Source organism: Rhinolophus sinicus, linkage group LG03, assembly GCF_036562045.2.
Source record: "Rhinolophus sinicus isolate RSC01 linkage group LG03, ASM3656204v1, whole genome shotgun sequence".
In the NCBI taxonomy this organism is placed as follows: Eukaryota; Metazoa; Chordata; class Mammalia; order Chiroptera; family Rhinolophidae; genus Rhinolophus; species Rhinolophus sinicus.
The window spans coordinates 4,755,865-4,775,608 of NC_133753.1; the positions used below are offsets into that span (position 1 = coordinate 4,755,865).

The 19,744-nt window shown below is 43.8% G+C and overlaps 1 protein-coding gene across 8 annotated transcripts in view; it reads right to left on the reverse strand.

Annotated features, from left to right (window-relative positions):
• Positions 1-19,744, reverse strand: part of EML1 (EMAP like 1) — a 160,767-nt gene that overhangs the window by 62,821 nt on the left and 78,202 nt on the right. For all 8 annotated transcript variants that reach the window (XM_019751593.2, XM_019751591.2, XM_074326942.1 and 5 more), the window contains exon 2: positions 3,670-3,852. In XM_019751593.2, coding sequence (XP_019607152.2) covers positions 3,670-3,852 — 183 coding nt within the window. The remainder of the gene's footprint in view (positions 1-3,669; positions 3,853-19,744) is intronic.

Here is a 19,744-nt window from a genome sequence, read left to right on the forward strand (position 1 = left end):
CGCTGTGACCAGGCTTCGACGTGCTGAAACGGCAGGACTGACTTGCTTATCAGCTTTAGGTGGTATTTATTAATTCTCTGGTCTGTTCATAGATGGGGCTGTTAATATGACCAATACAAAAAGCGTGCAAAGGTATGTTCAAGTTTCACAAAAGGCAAGCTCTGAATTACAGTGTGAACACACAAGCAGAATTAAAATGAGAAAAAGGACCACCTGCTGCTCAATGCCCAACAAAACAGACAACCCAGATGCAGGGGACGATGACTATATTTTAACCCACATTTTACATTTAAAATCCTGTGACACTCCCCTGGCGCTGAAATGGAAATCAGCCGTGCATGTGTACAATGGCTCTATTATTAATTTAACTCCAAACCATGACTCCTGTCTCCTTGAGAACACACGTGAGCCAACTCCAGCGCTGCTGTTTGCTGTAAGCCCTGCTGCTGATCTCAGTACAGTGAAGATCCGATTCAGTGGTAAGAAAGGACTCATTTTTAAAACATAAATTTCTTCTGCTTATTAAGGAACACACACCAAAGAACACTTCGAAGCCAACTAAAAGTATAAAAAAGAAAAACATACTTATACCACTCCAAAACAAAAACAAAAAACAAAAAAACAAGCAATAACTCTCTTGCTATATCTCTTTCCAATCTTTGCATAGATTTTGTCTAATTAGTTGGAATTATAGTATATACAGTTTTATATCCCGCTTTGACTCTTAATGTAGCACATAAGCATGTCCCTGTGTTACCAATAACAGACATTTTTAAGGGCTGCACAACATTCAAGCGTATGAGGTGCCGTAGTTTTCTGGCCGTGCCCCTACACTTGCTTTTCCTCTAATGTTTCTTATCCAGTTTTTCCCCATAATGAACTTCTTTATTCATCAAGCGTTTTTCTGTGTTTACACTCATAACAGCAATATCTAAGAGAGTCTATTCACTTCGTTCTACTAGGAGCCGGCACTGCCCCACTCCAACCACAACACTGAAAAAACTTGAACATTACCAAGAATCTTAGAATATATGCCCCAGAAGCAGCCTGTTTCTCCTTCCTTCACAACATGGTAACCCCAGCTGGGCAAACCTTCCCACCTGAACGTAAATCCTGCATGAACAAAGCAAACTCTGCAGGCTGACATTCTCTTCACTTAGGACCTACGACAGGGCAACAGTTCTTAATATTTAAGAAAACACATGAAAGTACCAGGAGAAGAGCACATTTGGGGGAGCTTAGGTAGAGGCTGAGTTCACCCTATGGCCCAGCATCACTGGGTTAGGAAGCGTGGGGTAATTAGTACAACAGGCCATTCCAGGGACAGGAGAACACTGTCCAAACCAAGGAGCCTGACACACAGCTCCGTCTGTACAAACCGTGTCCACAGGCCCAGCGTTTTATGGGATTAGCCACAACCTTTCCCTGTCTCAGGAAGGCTCGGACTTGATCTGTGAGCGAATTATTTTCATGAGCCTGCAGTGCTCACTGTTCCGCTAGTTCAGTCATATAAAGACTGATGGAGTCAGTCAAAGCTCAGAGGTCATGATAACTCTCTTCCATCCTGTAAGTGGAGTCCCGTCCTGGAGAGGACCCGGAGCCACCGGCTATGGCCTCACCGGCATTCTGAGACTCGGGAGTGGAAGTCTAACAACGGGGGCGGCAGAGGCACCAACACGCGGGCTCATCACGCACGCGCTTCAAGCATGTTGAAGGCTCACCGGCTTCCAAGGCGACCTGTTTCTTTGTAGCACAGCCATCCCTGTCCCTGGGCAAACAGCACAAAGATGAACACCCGAAGCTCAAGACAGAGCCGTAAACTTTTGACAACTAAACTTGGGGGAAAAGAAAAATCATTTAATATTTAACCATTAGGATGCCATGTGTCCAGTCTACTTAAGGTCTGTATTAGGATGGCAAACCAAAGCAACGGAAATCAAAGGAGGTTTGCCTAAAATCCATCTTGTCTAAAAGATCCCCCAAGCAAGCCCCAGCTACAGAGGGCCAGCTGTCCAGGCAGAGGGCACAGCCAGCGCCAAGGCCCAGCTCTTGGAGCTGGTGACGGACTCCGTCCTCCCCCCTCTGCTCCAGCGTCCCCTGAAACACTGCACACGAGCAGGGAAAAGTACGGCCCACACCATTCAGGGCATACCACGCCCTCCCCGACTTTCTTCGCATCTTTTCTCATTTCATGACATGGCCTTCTGCGCACTGTGCTTTATTGTCACTTGTGAAAAGAATGTCACAAAGAAACATCAGCGGTAACTATGACAAAAGTGATCTCCCTTAGAAGAAGTTTTATAAAAATCAAACTTTACTCCAAATCAAGAAAAGATAACTCCTGGACAGCCCACTTGTATTATTTCCCCCGCTAATTTTCTAATAATAAAGAAGTTTTAGAAGTCTGAAATTTTATATAGAAAGCAACTACTTCGAGTGTACCCTTTAGGATACAGTAGTCATCACAATTATTTTTGGAAAGCTGAGTAGGTCAAGCATACCTAAAATAACCCGGTTTCTATTTAAAATACCCTAATCACTTTGTAACTTAGAAGGAGAAAAAGATCACATAAGAGGTTATCAAAATGTAGACGTTGCCAGCATGTACATCTCACACGGAGCTGGTGATAAAAGGACAAAGAAATAGCTTTCTTTCCACAGGAATGTGAAAATGCAGGAAAATATAGCCAAGTACATGAGAAAAAAACTGGCATATGCAGCATCAAACAGTACCCTCTCCTGACTCCAAGGAAAATACAGTTAACTGTGAAATAACTTGTTGAATCCAAATGAAAAAAGAAAGTTAATTTTAAAGGGACGTTTATATGCCGCAATCTCAAAATGTTTTAACCAAAGGAATTTTACAGCCAGGAGGTACATAATTCTGCTTGCCAGCATGATCCACGAGGAAAAGTCATTCTGGCAAAAGATGAGCCATGCGGATAGGTTGAAAGCAGACAGCAAAGTACTATTAGCAAGACAGAAGCTGTTATACAGAGGCCTTTTATTTCCAGCATTTTAAGAAGAGGGTCACTACAAAGTTACTTAAACCACAAATTTTACTTTTTTATGCTTTGTTCCCAGGTCCCACAGGGAAATGAAGTGATGATTTCAATTTGCCACAAAGCCATTAGGTACAGGTGGTAGGCTACGTTCTCACGGGCAGCGAGAAGGAGGTTCAAAAGAAACGGGAGGCTTGGCCCAGGGGGAGCTCACTAGCTAGAAGGCGGAGCGGGGTTAGTGATGAACTTTGGGGTTCTGAGCCCCTCAGGGGAAGGGACGGGCCTGTTCCCTCTGTGCCCCCAGTCCCCGGCTCAGAGCTTGGCATGTCCCACAAGGTCAGTTAAGTGTTTGCCGGGCTGAAACGAATGATAGTATAAGGTGAGTAAGAGAAAAAGATGAGAGTTCTCAAAACAGTCTCTAGGTCGACCCGCCTCCAAAGGGCACCCAGCAAGGATTGTGGGCATTTTCTGCAAGCTAACGCTATTTGGGAGATTCTGGATAAACAATTGTTCTCAGTCCATTGTGGACAGTTCCTCCCCTGACCCAACAAACATTTGCTGATCACCTACAAATGTCAAACATTACTGAGCACAGTGTGTCGGCCCGAGCAAGGGTTTCCAGCGAGCCTGGCTGGACAGCTGCTCCTGTGTTACCTAAAACGCCCACCTTTGGTAGGTCCTTTCCGGTTGAGCACGGCCTGCTGCTCCTCGGTGATGTTCAGGCGCCGAACCACGTCGGCCAGGGCCGACTTGAGCAGCTGGATGTCGTCTTCTTGCATCTGGACCCGCTGCTCCAGGGAGGCGATGCGGTCCGTCACCTCCATGCTACTTGCAGCGGAAGCGCTGTCATCTAAACCAGAGGAAAGGAACCAGTGAGTCTGAAGTGCTCCCCTGAGGAAGTGGCCCAGGAAGCACATGCTAGCATGTGGCTGTAACGTAGTAATTCAACCCCGAAGACAACAGTTCTTCCGAAGAAATCGTGTGGGATCTCTTACTACGTAGGACTACAATACTTCACTCTACCATAGCCTTTTCCTTCTCTCTGTTAGTGCTTCGCATTTTTTAAACTGGTTTTAACTGCCATTATGTCTTTCTGGATGCAGGCCAACTTATTTTCTTTTCCATGATATTAGAGAATCCCAGAGATAGAGGGGATGCTCGAATCTACTTCCGTTCCCCACGTACTGCAGAAACCCACTGCAGGGTCTTCTACTGTTTATTCCAACAATGCTAACTGACAAGTAGGTCAGATAACCACAAGGCCAGACCACCCATCAGCAAGACTTTGAAGGACTGGCTACTCTGACGAAGCAGTAGGAGAGGTCAGATCTGTCTGCTAAGCATCCCCTTATAGTCACGGCTGTCATGTTTCCTTGTATAGAATCACTGATTCCCAACTCCTTACCAAGGTCTATCACGCCCTCCATGACTTTCTTGCCCCTCCGACCTCACGTGATGCCATTCTCCCTTCCCTCACCATGCTCCGGCCGCGCTGACCGCTCTCCTACCTGAGGGCTTTGGGATCTGCTATTGCCTTAGCTTGAACTGTTTCTCAACCAGCTTTTTGGTGACCAAATTCCTCTGTTCTTTAGGCCTCAACTGAAATGGGAGCCCTTTGGAGAACTTCCTACAACCTTACCCAACGTTGTCACTTTCCAACATCAACCTTATTTCTTTCATCGCATAACAACAAATTACAAATGATCCTCTCATTTGTTTGCTTACTGTCTATGTTTCCTAACTAAAATGTAAGCATCATAGCGTCGCTTCTGTGATGACAGACCCCTCGTGGACAGCAGCCCCTGCTGTCTCAAGCCCGGAAATCACACAAAGACAACTACTGAGGGTTGTAGCGAGTAGGCGTGAGCAGCTCTGACGGGGAGTCTCCACTCACTTGGCGGAGGGCCAATGGACAACTGTACAAGTAAATTCCTCTTTCTGTGGCTTTTAGCCCAGAGCTAAGTGATGCACTAAGTGGGGGTGAGGGTACCTGCAGGAAACCCTGCAGTTTGTTTGTCCTAAAAACCAAAAAGCGAAGTCCAAAAGCTGTGAACACTGAAGAGAACGGGAAACCCAGGAAGAAAAAGCCAGAGAGGGGCTCCCCAAACTCTGTTTACTCATACACGTGTTCACACGCCCTCAAACCATCTAGCTCACTACAAAGGATCAGAACTGAGGTTTGCACTTCAACTCCAAGAAGTTCAAGTCCAACAAAGAAAAGCACCCACTAAACAAAGGAAGTAACACTCACCAGAGAAAAATAATAGAAAACAGAATCTCCACAACTTAACATTCCTAATATGCAGGATACAATCCAAAATTACTCAGGCCATCCTAAGAATCAAGAAATGGAACACATTCTGAAGAGAAAATAAAATAGAATCCTACTCCAAAACGAACAATACGTTGGAACTAACAGAAAAGCCTGAATAAATACTGCATTAAGAAACAAATACGCACATGAAAAGATGTTCAATGTCATTAGCCATTAGGCAGATGCAAATTAAAACCACAAGGAGATATCATTACACACCTATTACAATGGTTAAAATACAAAATACCAACAAAACCAAATGCAGTGAAAATATGGGGCAAATGAAGCCCTCCTCCATTGCGGGTGGGCACGTGAAATTGTATGGCCACTCTGGAAAACTGTTCTTCAGTTTCATATAAAGTTAAACATACACTTACCGTGAGACCTAGCAATCCCTGAATACTATCCCTAGGGAAAGGAACACTCATATTCATACAAAAATCTGTGAACCAATGTTTATGGTGGCTCCATTCATACTTGGTAAAGACTGGAAACAACTCACATGTGCTTCCATGGGTGAATGGATCAACTGTGGCACGTCCATACAGTGGAATACTACCCAGTGAGGAAAAGGGATGGACGATGGATACGTGCACCAATTTGGATGGACCTCAAAAGCATTATGCTGAGTGAAGGAAGCCAGTCTGCAAAGGTTACACACTGTATGATTCCACTTACATGAGATTTTCCAAAAGACAGAGCTAGAGTGACGGAGGCTAGCTCCGCGGTTGCCCAGGGTCAAGGGCGGGCACACATTTATCTCATAGGGCTGTTGTAATATTAAACGAGCTAATATACATAGAGCACTTGGGACATATTTTTGCATATAGTAAGTGCTTTGTAAATGTAAGCAATAATTAAGGTATTGTCATCACCATCACTATTACTGATCAAAATTACCAAAGAGCATTCAAGTTTAACGTTTCCTTCAATGTGCTATCTGAACATTGTTATGCAAACAAGCACTAAAAAATTGGAAATTCGTGTTTTATGAATAATATAATGTTATCTAAGTCATAACAAATCTGGTGCATAGAATCATGAATTTCTATGCTTTCTTGGGGTTGTGTGACTAGACAGCAGCTCTGAGAGGGACACACGCCCATTGGGGGACACGAGCACACTGGCTGTGGCGGCCAGCTCGGTGTGAAGGAGGAAGTCAGTCACTGTCATACAACCTTGCATTTTCCAATCAATATTATATAACAACGTACCAAGTAAGACAAGGCAGACCTGCTGACTTCTAAAACTTTATGATGCAAAACAGCAGCAGTGTGGCCTCAGTTTGCTCTATAGATGGCTGTAATAAAACTGCATGAATCAGACTCCACTTTGATTACATAGCCAAATTTGTATAGGTAAAAGTCTAATTTTAATATTTTACAAAAAAAAAAAACCCAACCCAACCGCCTCAGTGCCTGCCTTCAAACACAAATGATTAAAAACTGAAATGTCTGCTCTGCTTAAGAGAGGCTCCACTGGTGGGATTTGCTGACGTTTTCCCCAGGGCACGATCCGAGCGCTTTTCAAATGCTGCCAGCACGGCTGCGTGAGCCCGTAAGGGGCTTCTGGGTCTCTGCCCCTGCAGGTACTCACTGCCCAGAATAGAGGCGGCTTCCTGCAGTGGGAGCTCCGCTAACATTTCTGTGCACTGAAAAGGCCGGTGCTGTTCAAATGACTTCTCCCCCCCAGCCCTCCATCCAGCTGGGAAGAAAGCGGAGGGGCACAAGGAAAAAGGAAAACCGAAGCTTGGTGTAACCAACACACACCATTTCCAACCCCTGAACATTCCTCGGGACTCCTCAGCACCAGGGGAGAGTTCGCCTGAGTCCCACCAAAGGAGACCTCGTTCGATGAGGAAGCAGCACAAACAAACCTGAACAAGTTATTTATTTTGAGGTCCTTTTCCTTCCTGTACCCCTGGAAGGACCCATGAGGTCACTGCCATCGTTTTAACCACAGTCTCTTTATCTTTTCTTCCAAGCTTCACATTCTTGTCAAGTATCACATGCTTTGTGGCGTTGGGGGAGGCTCGAAAAAGACAGTATTCTCTCTATTTTTACCTCTTGGTGTTTTTAAACTTCGGTCTGAACTAGAACTAGTGGCTGGGCGTGGGGCACCTGCTCATTTCCTTAGGAAGCGTGGCGATCGATTTACACACAACAGGTAGTGCCCCTTTATCCCGGTAGCAGGTTACTATCTCTCAGTGATCATACTGCGTACACTGAGGTGATGGGCAAAGGGCGGACAGGATTTAATCCCAGGTAGAACCAACCCCAGAGTGGTTTGAGGCCCTTAGTGCAGGTTTAGCTGTCTGAGCTGGCTACCTCTCTAGAAGATACTCTGTATCCTCTGCCAGCAGCAGACCTTCTCAGCCTCGTGGCATTTCGTCAAGGTCCAAACACGGTTCAGAAAACTAGTTCTCGGAAAGGCTGATAATTAGTGTTACCTGCACTGGACAGCCCAGGCCCTGGGGCTTCCGAAAGAGCCCTGACTTGGGATTCAGAGCGGGCAGGGTTCAGTTCCTGGGTCTGTCACTCACTGGCCGTGAGACCTTGGCAAATGACTCGACCCCTCCGGGAATAATCCCACCGGCCTTCTGAAGTTCTTGTGAGAATAAATGTTGATGTCTGTGAACCATCCGATAAAAGGATGGCAGACACATACTCAACACCAGCAGTAGTACAGGACTGTTCCAGTTCATTGTTACTGTTCTTGTCCGTAACACAAACAGCAAATACTGACCTCAGTGAAATCAACATGAACAGCAGTTACTGAGCAAATTCTGAGAGTCCTGTGCAGTGCTTGTCCCATCAGAGGACTAGAGGAAAAGGTCCATTTCTGCCTCTGGAGCACCTCTGTTCAAGTTGACCAAGTGTCACATGAACCTCAGGTTAAAGGATAGTTCCACACAATCCTTTAACCTGAGGTTCATGTGGCAGCACGTGATTAGTGGCCAGAGGACGGACCAAGCATTCCATCCACGGTGCCATCTCTGACTTGCCTCTCGTGAGAACCTAGCCAAATGCTAGCTTCTTTCTGAATTTAAAGTGATGTCACGAGTCAAGGCAGGACCTACATCCCCCCAGTTCCAAGGCAGAAAAATGACCTTGAAGCTCTGCCCTTATCCTGGATCTTTGTGTAGCTACTTGTTGCTACGATTTCTAAGTTTATTTACTGTTTTACAGTAAAAGGTGGCGCAAAAATATCTTCCGGTAACTTGTCTGTTTCATTTTATTTAAAAGGCGAGGAAAATGCACTTTTCCCTCCATTCATATGATTGTCTCATTATCTAGAGATCAAAACAAGCTCTTGACTCTGGAACCCTTCTGTGATATGAAGATATTGTCGCTGTCTGAGCAGTGTTCCCGGAAGTCCGGGGGGTGTCGGGGGGGTCTACTAATTTTAAAAGGTTCACTTAGAATCTTGAGATGTTTCTTCCCTTTAATTATTTAAAACAATAATAGCTGCCCTTTATTCCCACCCACGATGTGTCAGATGCTATGCCTCACAGTGCATTATCTCCAGTGCATAAATATCCTCCCATTTCCTTGTCCCCATTTCATAGATGACATTGGGTTTCAGAAGCTGGGTTTCTTGTCCACCTCATGTAAAGTCGCACAGCCAGCAAGTGACCACCTGGAAGCTAGCTGGAAAGCTTCTGCTCTTTCTACATTTTCACATTGTCCAATGCCAAGTATTAATTCCAGTGGGACTTGCGTGGCACTATGGATGTAAAACATACGTGTAACTTTTGCATCATTTTACCTTTTCCAAAATATCAGACACATGCTACATAGAAAAAAAGTCTTATTACAAGGTTTTAGTATTTTAGAACCAATCGTGTAAGCAGTAAGGAATAACAATCTTTCACTCAATAATTTGCAGGTAGACATCGCAGATAAAAGCTGGCTTTTCATATTACGCATTGTTTGCAGAAAAGTTATGTTACATTTATCATACTCTGAACTATTCTATTACCATCCAATAGCAACAGGAATAAAGACTCAGGTACTGTGGAGAAGCACTGTATCCTCTGTCACGTTAAGGTCTGGATCGCAGCCCCGTCACATGTGCAGCCCTGTGCCCCACTCCTGGTGAAGGGCTCCAGCTTTGCTTCTCTTCTAAGACTCCTGTTTGTCCTTTGATCACCTGGGTCGTCAGGAGCTCCGCGTCCGGCTCATCCCTGGGCTGGACCTGCCACTTGAGCTGCAGCTCTGAAATTCACCCCTTCACAAAAAACTACAAGAACTGACCCTCTCCATCAGCAAACCTGTCTCACATGATGCTCACGAGCTAACGCTCATATACTTGACAGCGAAAGGATTCTACAACAGCCTTTGACTGATATAAAAACGCTGCCATTGACTATTGATTAAAGGAACTCCAGCAGAGCCTCTTGAGTCTGGGGAAAAAATGGTATAAAAATCTTTATGAGTCTTAGGTTGTGAAATAGTGGTGCTAGGGCTCAGAAAAAAGCACATAAAATCACCCTAAGAAGCTACATGTGACTACATTAAATTTAAGTGACATGATGTAGTTTAAAGCTAACAAACTTTCTGTTCACGTCAATAAAATGTTACTGAGTGTCCTTCTGAGCCAGACCTCAGCCAGGCAATGCGACGCACACTGTGACCTTCCTAATCGTAGGACACTCAGACCAGCAGAGGACACACTGGCCACCACTAACCAGATGACAGCAGCGAAACAGTCCCCACCCCACCCCAATCACAAGCTTGGCGAAAAGCCACCAAGAGGTGTCACAGTAGAACTAGACAAACCTAGATCAAAGCACAGGTGAAGGAGGAAGAGTAGGATTTCAGGTGAGCCAAGTAATGAATAATGGGTTTCAAGTAATGAATAATGAATGAAGCAAAAGAGGACGCATAAGAACAGTCATTTATCAATAGAACAGCCTTGAAATTATCCAGGTGAGTAGTATTTAGGAAATGTGTTAATTACTTTACCTTGAAATATACTCTAATTTCATTCTGTCTGACCGCAGCTATCGAGCCAACGAAGACTTCCCATGGAGCACTGAGAGTACACACAAGCATGCTCATGCACACACACAGCACTCTCCCACCACACACATGCATGCACACATGTACACACACACACACACACACAAACCCTACCTTTGCAGAAGTAATTTTGTTGCTCGTTTCTGTCAGAAATTAAGAGACCTAGGCACTTAAGATTTATTAATCCCTTCCGCCCCCGCCCCCGCCCCCCCCACCCCCAGTTTTAAAGCAAACAAAGGATCCTACAGTTGAGCAGAAAAGAAAGTCCCAGTGATGGGGAAACATATGATTTAAAACGTGGCCTTTGCGATGAAGTTTGCTAGAACGAGGAGCAAGGAGGCAGGAATGGTGTAGCCAGGGTCTGGGCAGCTAGGGTGAGACAGACAGAGGGAGAGACTACAGCTTTCAGTGACGCTCCTGGCAAGTCACGTGAGTCGCCAAGCCCAACCATAAAAGGAAAGATTAAAATTATGGAGGTGGAGGAGGGGAGAGCAGACAAAATAATGAGCACTAGGGTAGAACTTGAAAGAGATCTAAAGCCGGAGTCCAAATCTTATTTCATAAGGAGACTGACAATATTCACTCGTTACATTTGTTAGAGATGTAACGGCTAGACAGGATGTCATCAGTTCCTAAACTGACTTAACAAAACGTTATCTAAGAAGGTAGCCTTAATAAACTTCTATTTGCTACATGGTTTCAAAACCTTTCAGCAAAAACAATAAAATAAAATCTACTTATAATTTTTCCTATTAATTTCCATTTGTATAAAAATTTTCTATTTTAAAGTATTATATACAGTTCAATTACCCATAATACTGATTGGCTTGTGTGTAGACTGATTTGTTTCATATGATATACCCTCAAGTAAAAGCCTGTTCTTTAATAGTTGGGATGAAAAGTCAGAAAAGCACAATTCAAATGGTTCAAAACCCACCAGCGGGACCAATACCAGATAACGGTTCTCCAAGCTAAAACTTCCTAACACATACTGAAGCGAGCGATCTTTGGGATGCTACAGTAGCTATGTGGCTCATGGAAGACATTGACCCTGAAAATTCCCAGCTTCTCAATATAGACCTTACGTTTTAGGTTCCTGTCGAAAGAGTGGAACTACAACATGATAAGGTTAGAATCTAAAGGAAGGTCTGAGTTCTAATTCCCCACCACCCAATGCCTTTTTTGTGGTTATTGTTACTGTCAATCTTTTTCTCTGCCTCTCTGATCGACATTGCGTAGCTCCCTTTTAAAAAGTGCCATCAATTTCTGCTTCCAGCCAAGTTGGAGTCACCAGCACTGGATTTGCTCTTCAACCTGAAACAGCTAAAAGGAACAGACAAAATACATTGCACGGAGTGTTCAAGACGTTGGCCATCAGACAAGGAGGGACACTGACTGCTGAGATATGGAAAGCAAAAGAGGTGACCCTGCAGCTACTCCAGCACACAGCCTGGAGTTTCCAGGAAGTGATATGGGAGAGGCACCCCCTAAGTTGAGGAGACGGAGCTGGAAGTCTGGTAAGGCCAAGATGACTAGAGTTCACAGGGCAGAGAACTGAAGAGAAGGGAGCCGCACGTGGGAAATCTGCAGAGAATATCCCCCAAGTCTTCAGCTGAGAACAGACCAGCATTTACATGTGAGGAAATTCCCCAGGGCTGGGAAAGGAACCATCGGAAAGAACAGAGAACAACAATCAGCAGGGCTCACAGCACTCGGAAGAGTTCCTGTCGCCATCAGCCAGAGTGGAGACCACACAATCCACAGGGCGCTGGGTCCACAACACAGAGATTTTTTCCCCCAGACCAAAGGCTCCTCTGGTCCCCCTAACAAAGCTTAAGAGCAAGACTCGAAAGGATCAAACTGTTTCCAAGTAACTTACCCACATCCCGGAACAAAGCTCAAAAGTATTTATAGGAACGTAAAAATATCCAGCTCCCAACAAGGCAAAATTCACAATGCCTCATAGCCAATAAAAATGATCGGGCTGTCAAAGCAGCAGGAAAATATGACCCATAATCAGGAAAAGACTCAACCAAGCAAAACTAACCCAGAAATGACACTGATGGTAGAATTAGTAGAAAAGGAAAATTAAACAGTTATTATAACCTTTCCTCTGACACATTATATACATTAAAAGAGTCAGAGGAAAGGTTGACTATGTTAGATGGAGGCACAAAGGTGCTTGTGTGTGTGTGTGTGTGTGTGTGTGTGTGTGTGTGTGTTTTAAAGTCAAACTTCACAGAAAACTACACAACACTGGATGAGATTAACTGAAGAGATTAGTGAACATGAAGAAACAGCCATACAGAGAGAAAATGAAATACAGAGAGAAAACAGACTAGAGAGAGAAGCAGAGAGGAGAGAGAATGAATGAATGAATGAATGAATGAATGAAAATGAATGTGAATAGAGCACGAAGGAGTTTGTGAGACAACCTCAAGGGCCCTAATATCTATGTAACTCAAGTACCTAAAAGGAAGGAGAGAGGTGAACAAAAAATCATTAGAAAAATAATGGGTAAACAATTTCCAAATTTAATGAAAATTATAAATCTACAGATCAAGAAGCTCAATGAATCCCAAGCACAAGAAACAGGAAGAAAATTTCACCAAGGCAGAGCACAATTAAACTGCTTGAGACCAGTAATAAAGAGAAAACCTGGCAAACCAGCAATATAAAACTTCCTCAACTTGATAAAGAATGTCCACAAAAAAGCCTATGAACACCTTACTTAACAGTGAGTCACTGGATGTTTTCCCCCTGAATGTCGGGAACAAAGCAAGGATGTCTCCTCTGCTCACATCATATTGAAAGTCCAGCTAGTGCAAGAAGACAAGAGAAAGAAGTAAAAGTACACAAATTGGGAAAGAAGAAATAAAACGGCAGATGATGTAATTGTCTATGTAGAAAACTCCAAAGAATCGACAAAACAAAACCCAAAAAAAAACCTCCCAGAATAGGAGATTATAAGAAGGTTGCAGGATACAAGGCGTACATACAAAAGTCGACTGCCTTCCTTTATACCAGCCATGAAATATTAGAATTTGAAATTAAAAACACAACACCATTTACAATAGCACCAAATAAATGAAATACTTGGGTACAGATCGAACAAAATCTAACTATAAAATTATGATGAAAGAAATCAACAAAATGTGTACAGGATCTATGTACAGAAAACTATAACATTATGATGAAAGAAATAAAAAAAATCTAAAGAAATGGAGAGATATTCCATGTTCATGGATTAGAAGTGCCGATATTGTTATGATGTCAGTTCTCCCCAACTTGATTTGTAGAGTCAGCACGTCCCAGCATAATCCCAGAAGCTATTTTGTGAACAGTGGTGAGCTGATTCCGAAGTTTACATGGAAAAGACAAGACCCAAAATAGGCAACCCAACAGCGAAGAAGGGTAAGAGTGCAGGAGAACTGATACTGCCTGACATTAAGACAATACAAAGCTACAGTAATCAAGACATCGTGTTATTGGTGAAAGAATAGACATATAGACCAGAGGAAAGAATAGAGCCCAGAAACAGACCACTCAAATATTATCAAGTAATCTTTGAAACAGGAACAAAGGCAATTCAATGGCGAAATAGCAGTCTTTTCAACAAATGGTGCTGGGACAATCGGATGTCCATAGTTTAAAAAAACAACAACAACAAAAAAAAAACCCAATAAATCTAGACACAGACCTTACAACTTTCACAAAAATTAACTCAAATTGCATAGAATGGAATCTTAGAAAGTATTTTGAACTGAATGAACATGAAAACACAACATATCAAAATTTGTGGGATGTGGATGAAACAATTCTTAGAATTTTACAGCACTAAACACCTGCAGTAGAAAAGAAGGAGGAGAAGGGAAATGACCCCGGCTTCTAACTCGAGAAACCCAATATCAGCCGAAGAAAGGAAGTGATACACATCAGAGCAGAAATCACTGAAATATGACAAAAGACTGTAGAGAAATGTCAATGAAACCAAAAGCCAGTTCTTTGACAAAATAAGTAAAATGGACAAACCTGTAGCCAAATTAATCAGGAAAAAGGGAGAAAGGACACAAAATGTCGGCATCAAGAATAAGAGGTGACATCACTACAGACATACAGATGTTAAAAGGATAACAAGGGAATATTAAGAAAAATTCTATGCCAATAAATTCAATAACTGAGATGAAATACACAAGTTCTTTGAAAAACAAAAACGACGAAAGCTCACGCAAAAAGAGATCATCTAAATGGCTTTATTAAAGAAATTGAATTTATAGTTAAAAACCATACCACAAAGAAAACCACAGACCCAGGTGACTTCACTGGTGGATTCTACCAAACGTTTCAAGAAAAAAACAATACGAATTCAACGCAAACGTCTTCCAGATAACGGAAGAAGAGGGAGTTTTTCTCAACTCATCTATTAAGCCAGCATTACTCTAATGTCAAAATCAGGCAACTCTATTACAAAAAAAGTGTTAGGATGTGGAACAACTGGGTCTCCGATACACCGCTGTGGGAATGTCAGTGGTACAACCACTTTGGGAAATAGTCAACCTATGCCCACTGTTGGATCCACCCGCTCTACTCCAAGGTATTCACCCAAGAGAAATGCAGAGACCTGGACACAAATGGTTAAAGCAGCTTTATTTGTAATAGCCCCAAACTAGAAACAACCCAAATGTCCATCAACAAGGGAACACGTAAACAAACTGTCGTATGTCCACACAATGGATAGACTGCTTAGTAATAAAAACATAAAAACATGAATCTCATCCATGCTGAGTGAAAAAAGCCACAAAACAGAGTACGTGCTATATGATTCCACTTATATAAAGTCACACAAGATGGAAACTAATCTGTAATGACAGAAGACCAGTGGTGGGAGGAAAGAAGGGGACAGGGTATTATAAAGGGGCCCAAAGGAACTTTAGGGGATGATTATGTCCATTATCTTGACTGTGTTTATGGTTTCATGGATATATGTCAAGACTTATCAAATTGTTCATTAAAATATGTTCAGATTATTGTGTGTCAATCATGCTTCTAGAGAGCTTTTTTTTAAAGGGGGAGGAAAGCAGAAACAAAACATAACAAAACACCTGCCATCTTTCAGTAAAATAAGAGAAAAAAAATTATACATATTTTAATGATTCCAGAAAACCTACTAAAGTGCTACAAGATATCAAAAACCCATCATGGGATGAGGCAGGATACAAAAAACAAGAAAATACTCAGTTTACACAAAGGAAGAAAAAAGATATATTGGACTGTTTCTGGACCTAAAGGTTATGGCACTTTTTTTTTTAATGTACCTTGAAAGAAAACTTTTTAATCAAGGCTAATGCTGCATATTACAGCAGTCCTCCAGCCCCCAATTTTACTCTCTTGGACAGGCTTTGAAAATCCCACTGGGGGAAAAAAGAAAAGAAAATCACACTGGGAATTGCCCATTCCAAATTTCACAGAAGGATCCTTCCTCCGGCCCCCCTTCCCCCCCCAGCTCCCAGCTGCTGATGGTCCAACAGGAGCGGAGCTGGGAGTGGAGGCCTCAGGAGGCTTCCCCACCCCCCCCTTTCCACTTAGAGTTCAAGGAGTGAGACTGAGATTAAACAACAGCTCAACCATTCAGCTGCACACTCAGCTCTCCCCAAGAAGACGTTCGGCTCTCCACACTCAACCCTGTTTCCAACCCCACACCAAAATCCACTGGAAAACACTGCTCAGAGTACACTGCTGTAACATGTTCACTTTTAAACGCCGTTCAAATAACACAGGTTGGCAAGCTAGTGCTCTAATCTCTTAAATACACCGAAAAGGATATTTGTGTGATTCAGTTGTAGCATTTTCCGATGTGAAATTTTGCAGTTCAATTCTTTACTCGAGTACCATTTGCAGTTTACTCTGACACATGCATACAGTACCGGGGAAAAGTGGGACAAAGCAAACAAAACAAAAAAACAAAACAAAAAGGGGGAGGGGTGAGGCACAGATGACAATTAACTTCGCCCATCCGGAACCCTCAAAGAATAAGCTTCCTGGAGAGCAAGGTATTAGGAAGGACCCGCGCTTTTAAGGAGCCCACTTTTCAAATGTTTCAACCATTTTGTTTAATAGCGAAAAGATAAACCACCCAATTTAAAAAGGGAGCAAAGGACTTGAGTAGGCATTTCTCCAAAGAAGATACACAAGTGGCCAACAAGCTTCTGAAAAAATGCTCATCGTCACTAGTCATTAGGGGAATGCAAACCGCAGTCACACAGGACACCGCTCCACACGCGCGAGGACGGCTCTAACCAAGCACTGGCGACGATGTGCTGAAACCGAACCTCCTGTGTGGCTGGGAGGGAGGTAAAATGGTGCAGCCGCTGTGGAAAAGAGGGTGGTGCTGCCTCAAAAGGTTGAACACAGAGCTCCCCTCCATTCAGGGTACTGACACACCCAAAAGAACTGAAAACAAGGAGTCGAGTGGATGTTTGTTCATTCATGTTTATGGCAGTGGTATTACAGCAGCGCAAAGAGGGACACACCCAAGTGTCCAGAAGCTGATGGATAAAGAAAATGTGGTCCGTCCATACAGTGAAATATTCAGCAATGAAAAGAAATGAAGCCCTGGCCCTGCAACAACATGGATGGAACTTGAAAACATTATGCCACGTGAAATAAGCCAGTCATAAAAAGACAAATATTTATGATTCTACTTGTATGAAATACCTAGAGTAGGCAATTTCCTTGAGGTAGAAAGCAGATTAGAGGTCACCAGGGGCTGGGGGCTGGCAGACGGAGAAGTGCACGCTATAGCTTCATGGGTACAGAGTTTCCGTCTGGGGTGATGAAAAATACCCTGGAAATCGATGGTGGTCATGGTCGTACAGCACAGTGAATGTAATTAATGTCACTGAATCTGTACACTTAAAACTGGTTAAAACCGCAAATTTTGTAATATATGTTTTACCATAACAAAAAAAGGACCCCAAATTTTTTCAACCATTTTGAATGAATAGCTTTCAAGAAAATGGTATGTTCATTCTTTCGTTCATTTGTGCTTTCTCTGTAGCAGAGTCTGTAAGCACACACGACCACACTAACAAAAGCGCAATGGCAGAAAATCACGCAGACGTTCCAAAGAGGCTCAGACAGTGGCTCGCAGACAAGACGAGAGGTTCTGACGGCTTCTTGGGCCAGGTGACCGTGGTGGCTGACTTTTAAAGGACTGAAAGGACTTAGCCAAACAAGGACAAAAAAAAGGACATCAGAATAAGTGCCCAGTCTGTATAAGAACAGCTAACAGAATGTTCAAAACAAGGGCTCACGAACTTGAACCTGCATCTTTAAAATGAAGAAAATGAAATATTGGCGGGTAAAGAACATGAAATGTTTTGGAACCACAAAGAGAAAGAACTGTAACTGTCAGACATCTGTGAAATGAACCTAGAACTCAGTACCCAGTCTACACTCACACAACAGCTTAAATTCCTTCCTTTCTCTTTATGGGCAAAAATTCAGCATTCCTTCATATCATACAGCACATGTGCACTGCGAGCCTACTAATCCAGACACTCTACGAGGGTGGATTAGCTTGCTGGGGCTGCCATAACAACATAATACCCACGGGCTGGCATGAACAACAGAAACGTATTTCCTCACAGCCTGGAGGCTGGAAGTCCAAGATGAAGGTGCCGGCAGGATTGGCTTCTCCTGAGGCCTCTCTCTGTGGCGTGTACATGGCTGCTTTCTCCCTGTGTCTTCACATGGTTGTCCCTCTTTACATGTGTGTGTCCTAATCTCCCCTTCTTGTAAGGACACCAGTCATCTGGATCGGGGCCCATCTCGCGACCTCATTTTAACCTAATCAGTTCTTTAAAGACCCTCCCTTCAAATACAGTCAATCACCCTCTGAATTACTGGGGGTTAGGGCTTCAACATATGAATTGGGGTGGGGAGGTCACCATTCAGCCCATAACATACGATGTTTACAGTATCCATGCCTTTGAGGTCCAGACACTAAGGGTATTTGCACAGAACTAGAACCTACTAGGTGCCCCAGCTCTGCCAAGTCTGCTAAGTGGCTCTCTGTGGGGCAGGACTGTCACTGCTATATTTATATTACACCTAGTATGTGCACAATGTCTGGCTTTGAATGAGTAAAAAAATGGGTGAATTTACTGACACTGTCAACCGGCTGAAGTCAGTGTCTGGAACGGCCTTGAATAGTCTGCTCCAGTGTCTGAACCACAATAACAGTCTGTTACTCGTCAGCACAAAGTGCTTTGTTTTGTAGAACATCCCTGGTCACAACCAAGTTCTAAGACTCTGTTCCTGACTCATTTCCCCTCTTGGGCATGAACGTGGACTTTGGCTTTTCCCCTCTAATATGGAATCACATTGGTAACATTCATAGAATTCTTGAATAGCTTTAATAGTCATCTTTTTGCCTGAAGACTTTTTTTGCAAGAAGTAGGGCGATACTAAAATTGGAAACTCCCATTGTGTTATCGGGCGGTGGTGATACTGGTCTCCATGAACAAAGGAAAGTGTCCACCCGTGATGGGACACGAGTAGCAGCATTCGTTCCACGCCTGATGGCCACTGCGGGAGGTGTGACACACGCATACAGGAGTGACGCTCCCGGCGGCCGATTTCTGTCCTCCAGAGGCGGCGGTCACGGTGGATTCCCGCCTTCCCTGACAGTTGCTCCGGACACCCACACAACTCCCCTATATCCCTTCCCTGCTCAAAATCATGCAGTGGGTGCACGCTTTCAATGCTACAGACTTTCCAGAAGCAAAACAGTCAGTCCTCGCGAAAACAAACGTTCACATGAAGCCAATGCAATTGCCCCTCCTTGGACAACCGCACACTGAGGCTTCTCTGCGGTCTAGGTACAGAGCTCTGCTTGCTCGCCATGACGTTGAGACGCTTCACCCATGACGCTTTCACCCAGGTCGTAACTCCTGTGAACAGAGAGGCCTAATGTCTAAAACAATTTCTCTTACATGAAAGGCCTTTATGTTTCCCTTATTTTCCCTCCAAACAGCCTGACTGTTCCCACTGCAGTCTATAGAGCTGAGTTCTGGGAACCCGTAAGTGGAAATGCATGGCCAGGGGCTGGCTGGAGCTGGGTCTGAACTTGGTGGAACTGGGTATGAACTCCCAGGAAGTGCCAGGCACTGCTCCAGCCACAAAGGGAGCACGGTTCCCATCCTTCGGGAGCTCGGACACTAACAGGGAAAAACAGGAAAACAGAAACGTCCATAGGCTCTGCTGAGTGCTGGACAGGTGAGCACAGGTCCTGGGGTGACTGGGAGATGGGAGACGTAGGAAGGGCAGAGGCTGTACAGCCAGGACACTCAGTTCTGCTGCTTCCCAACTACGAGGTCCTGGGTGATTACTTGGTCTCTCTG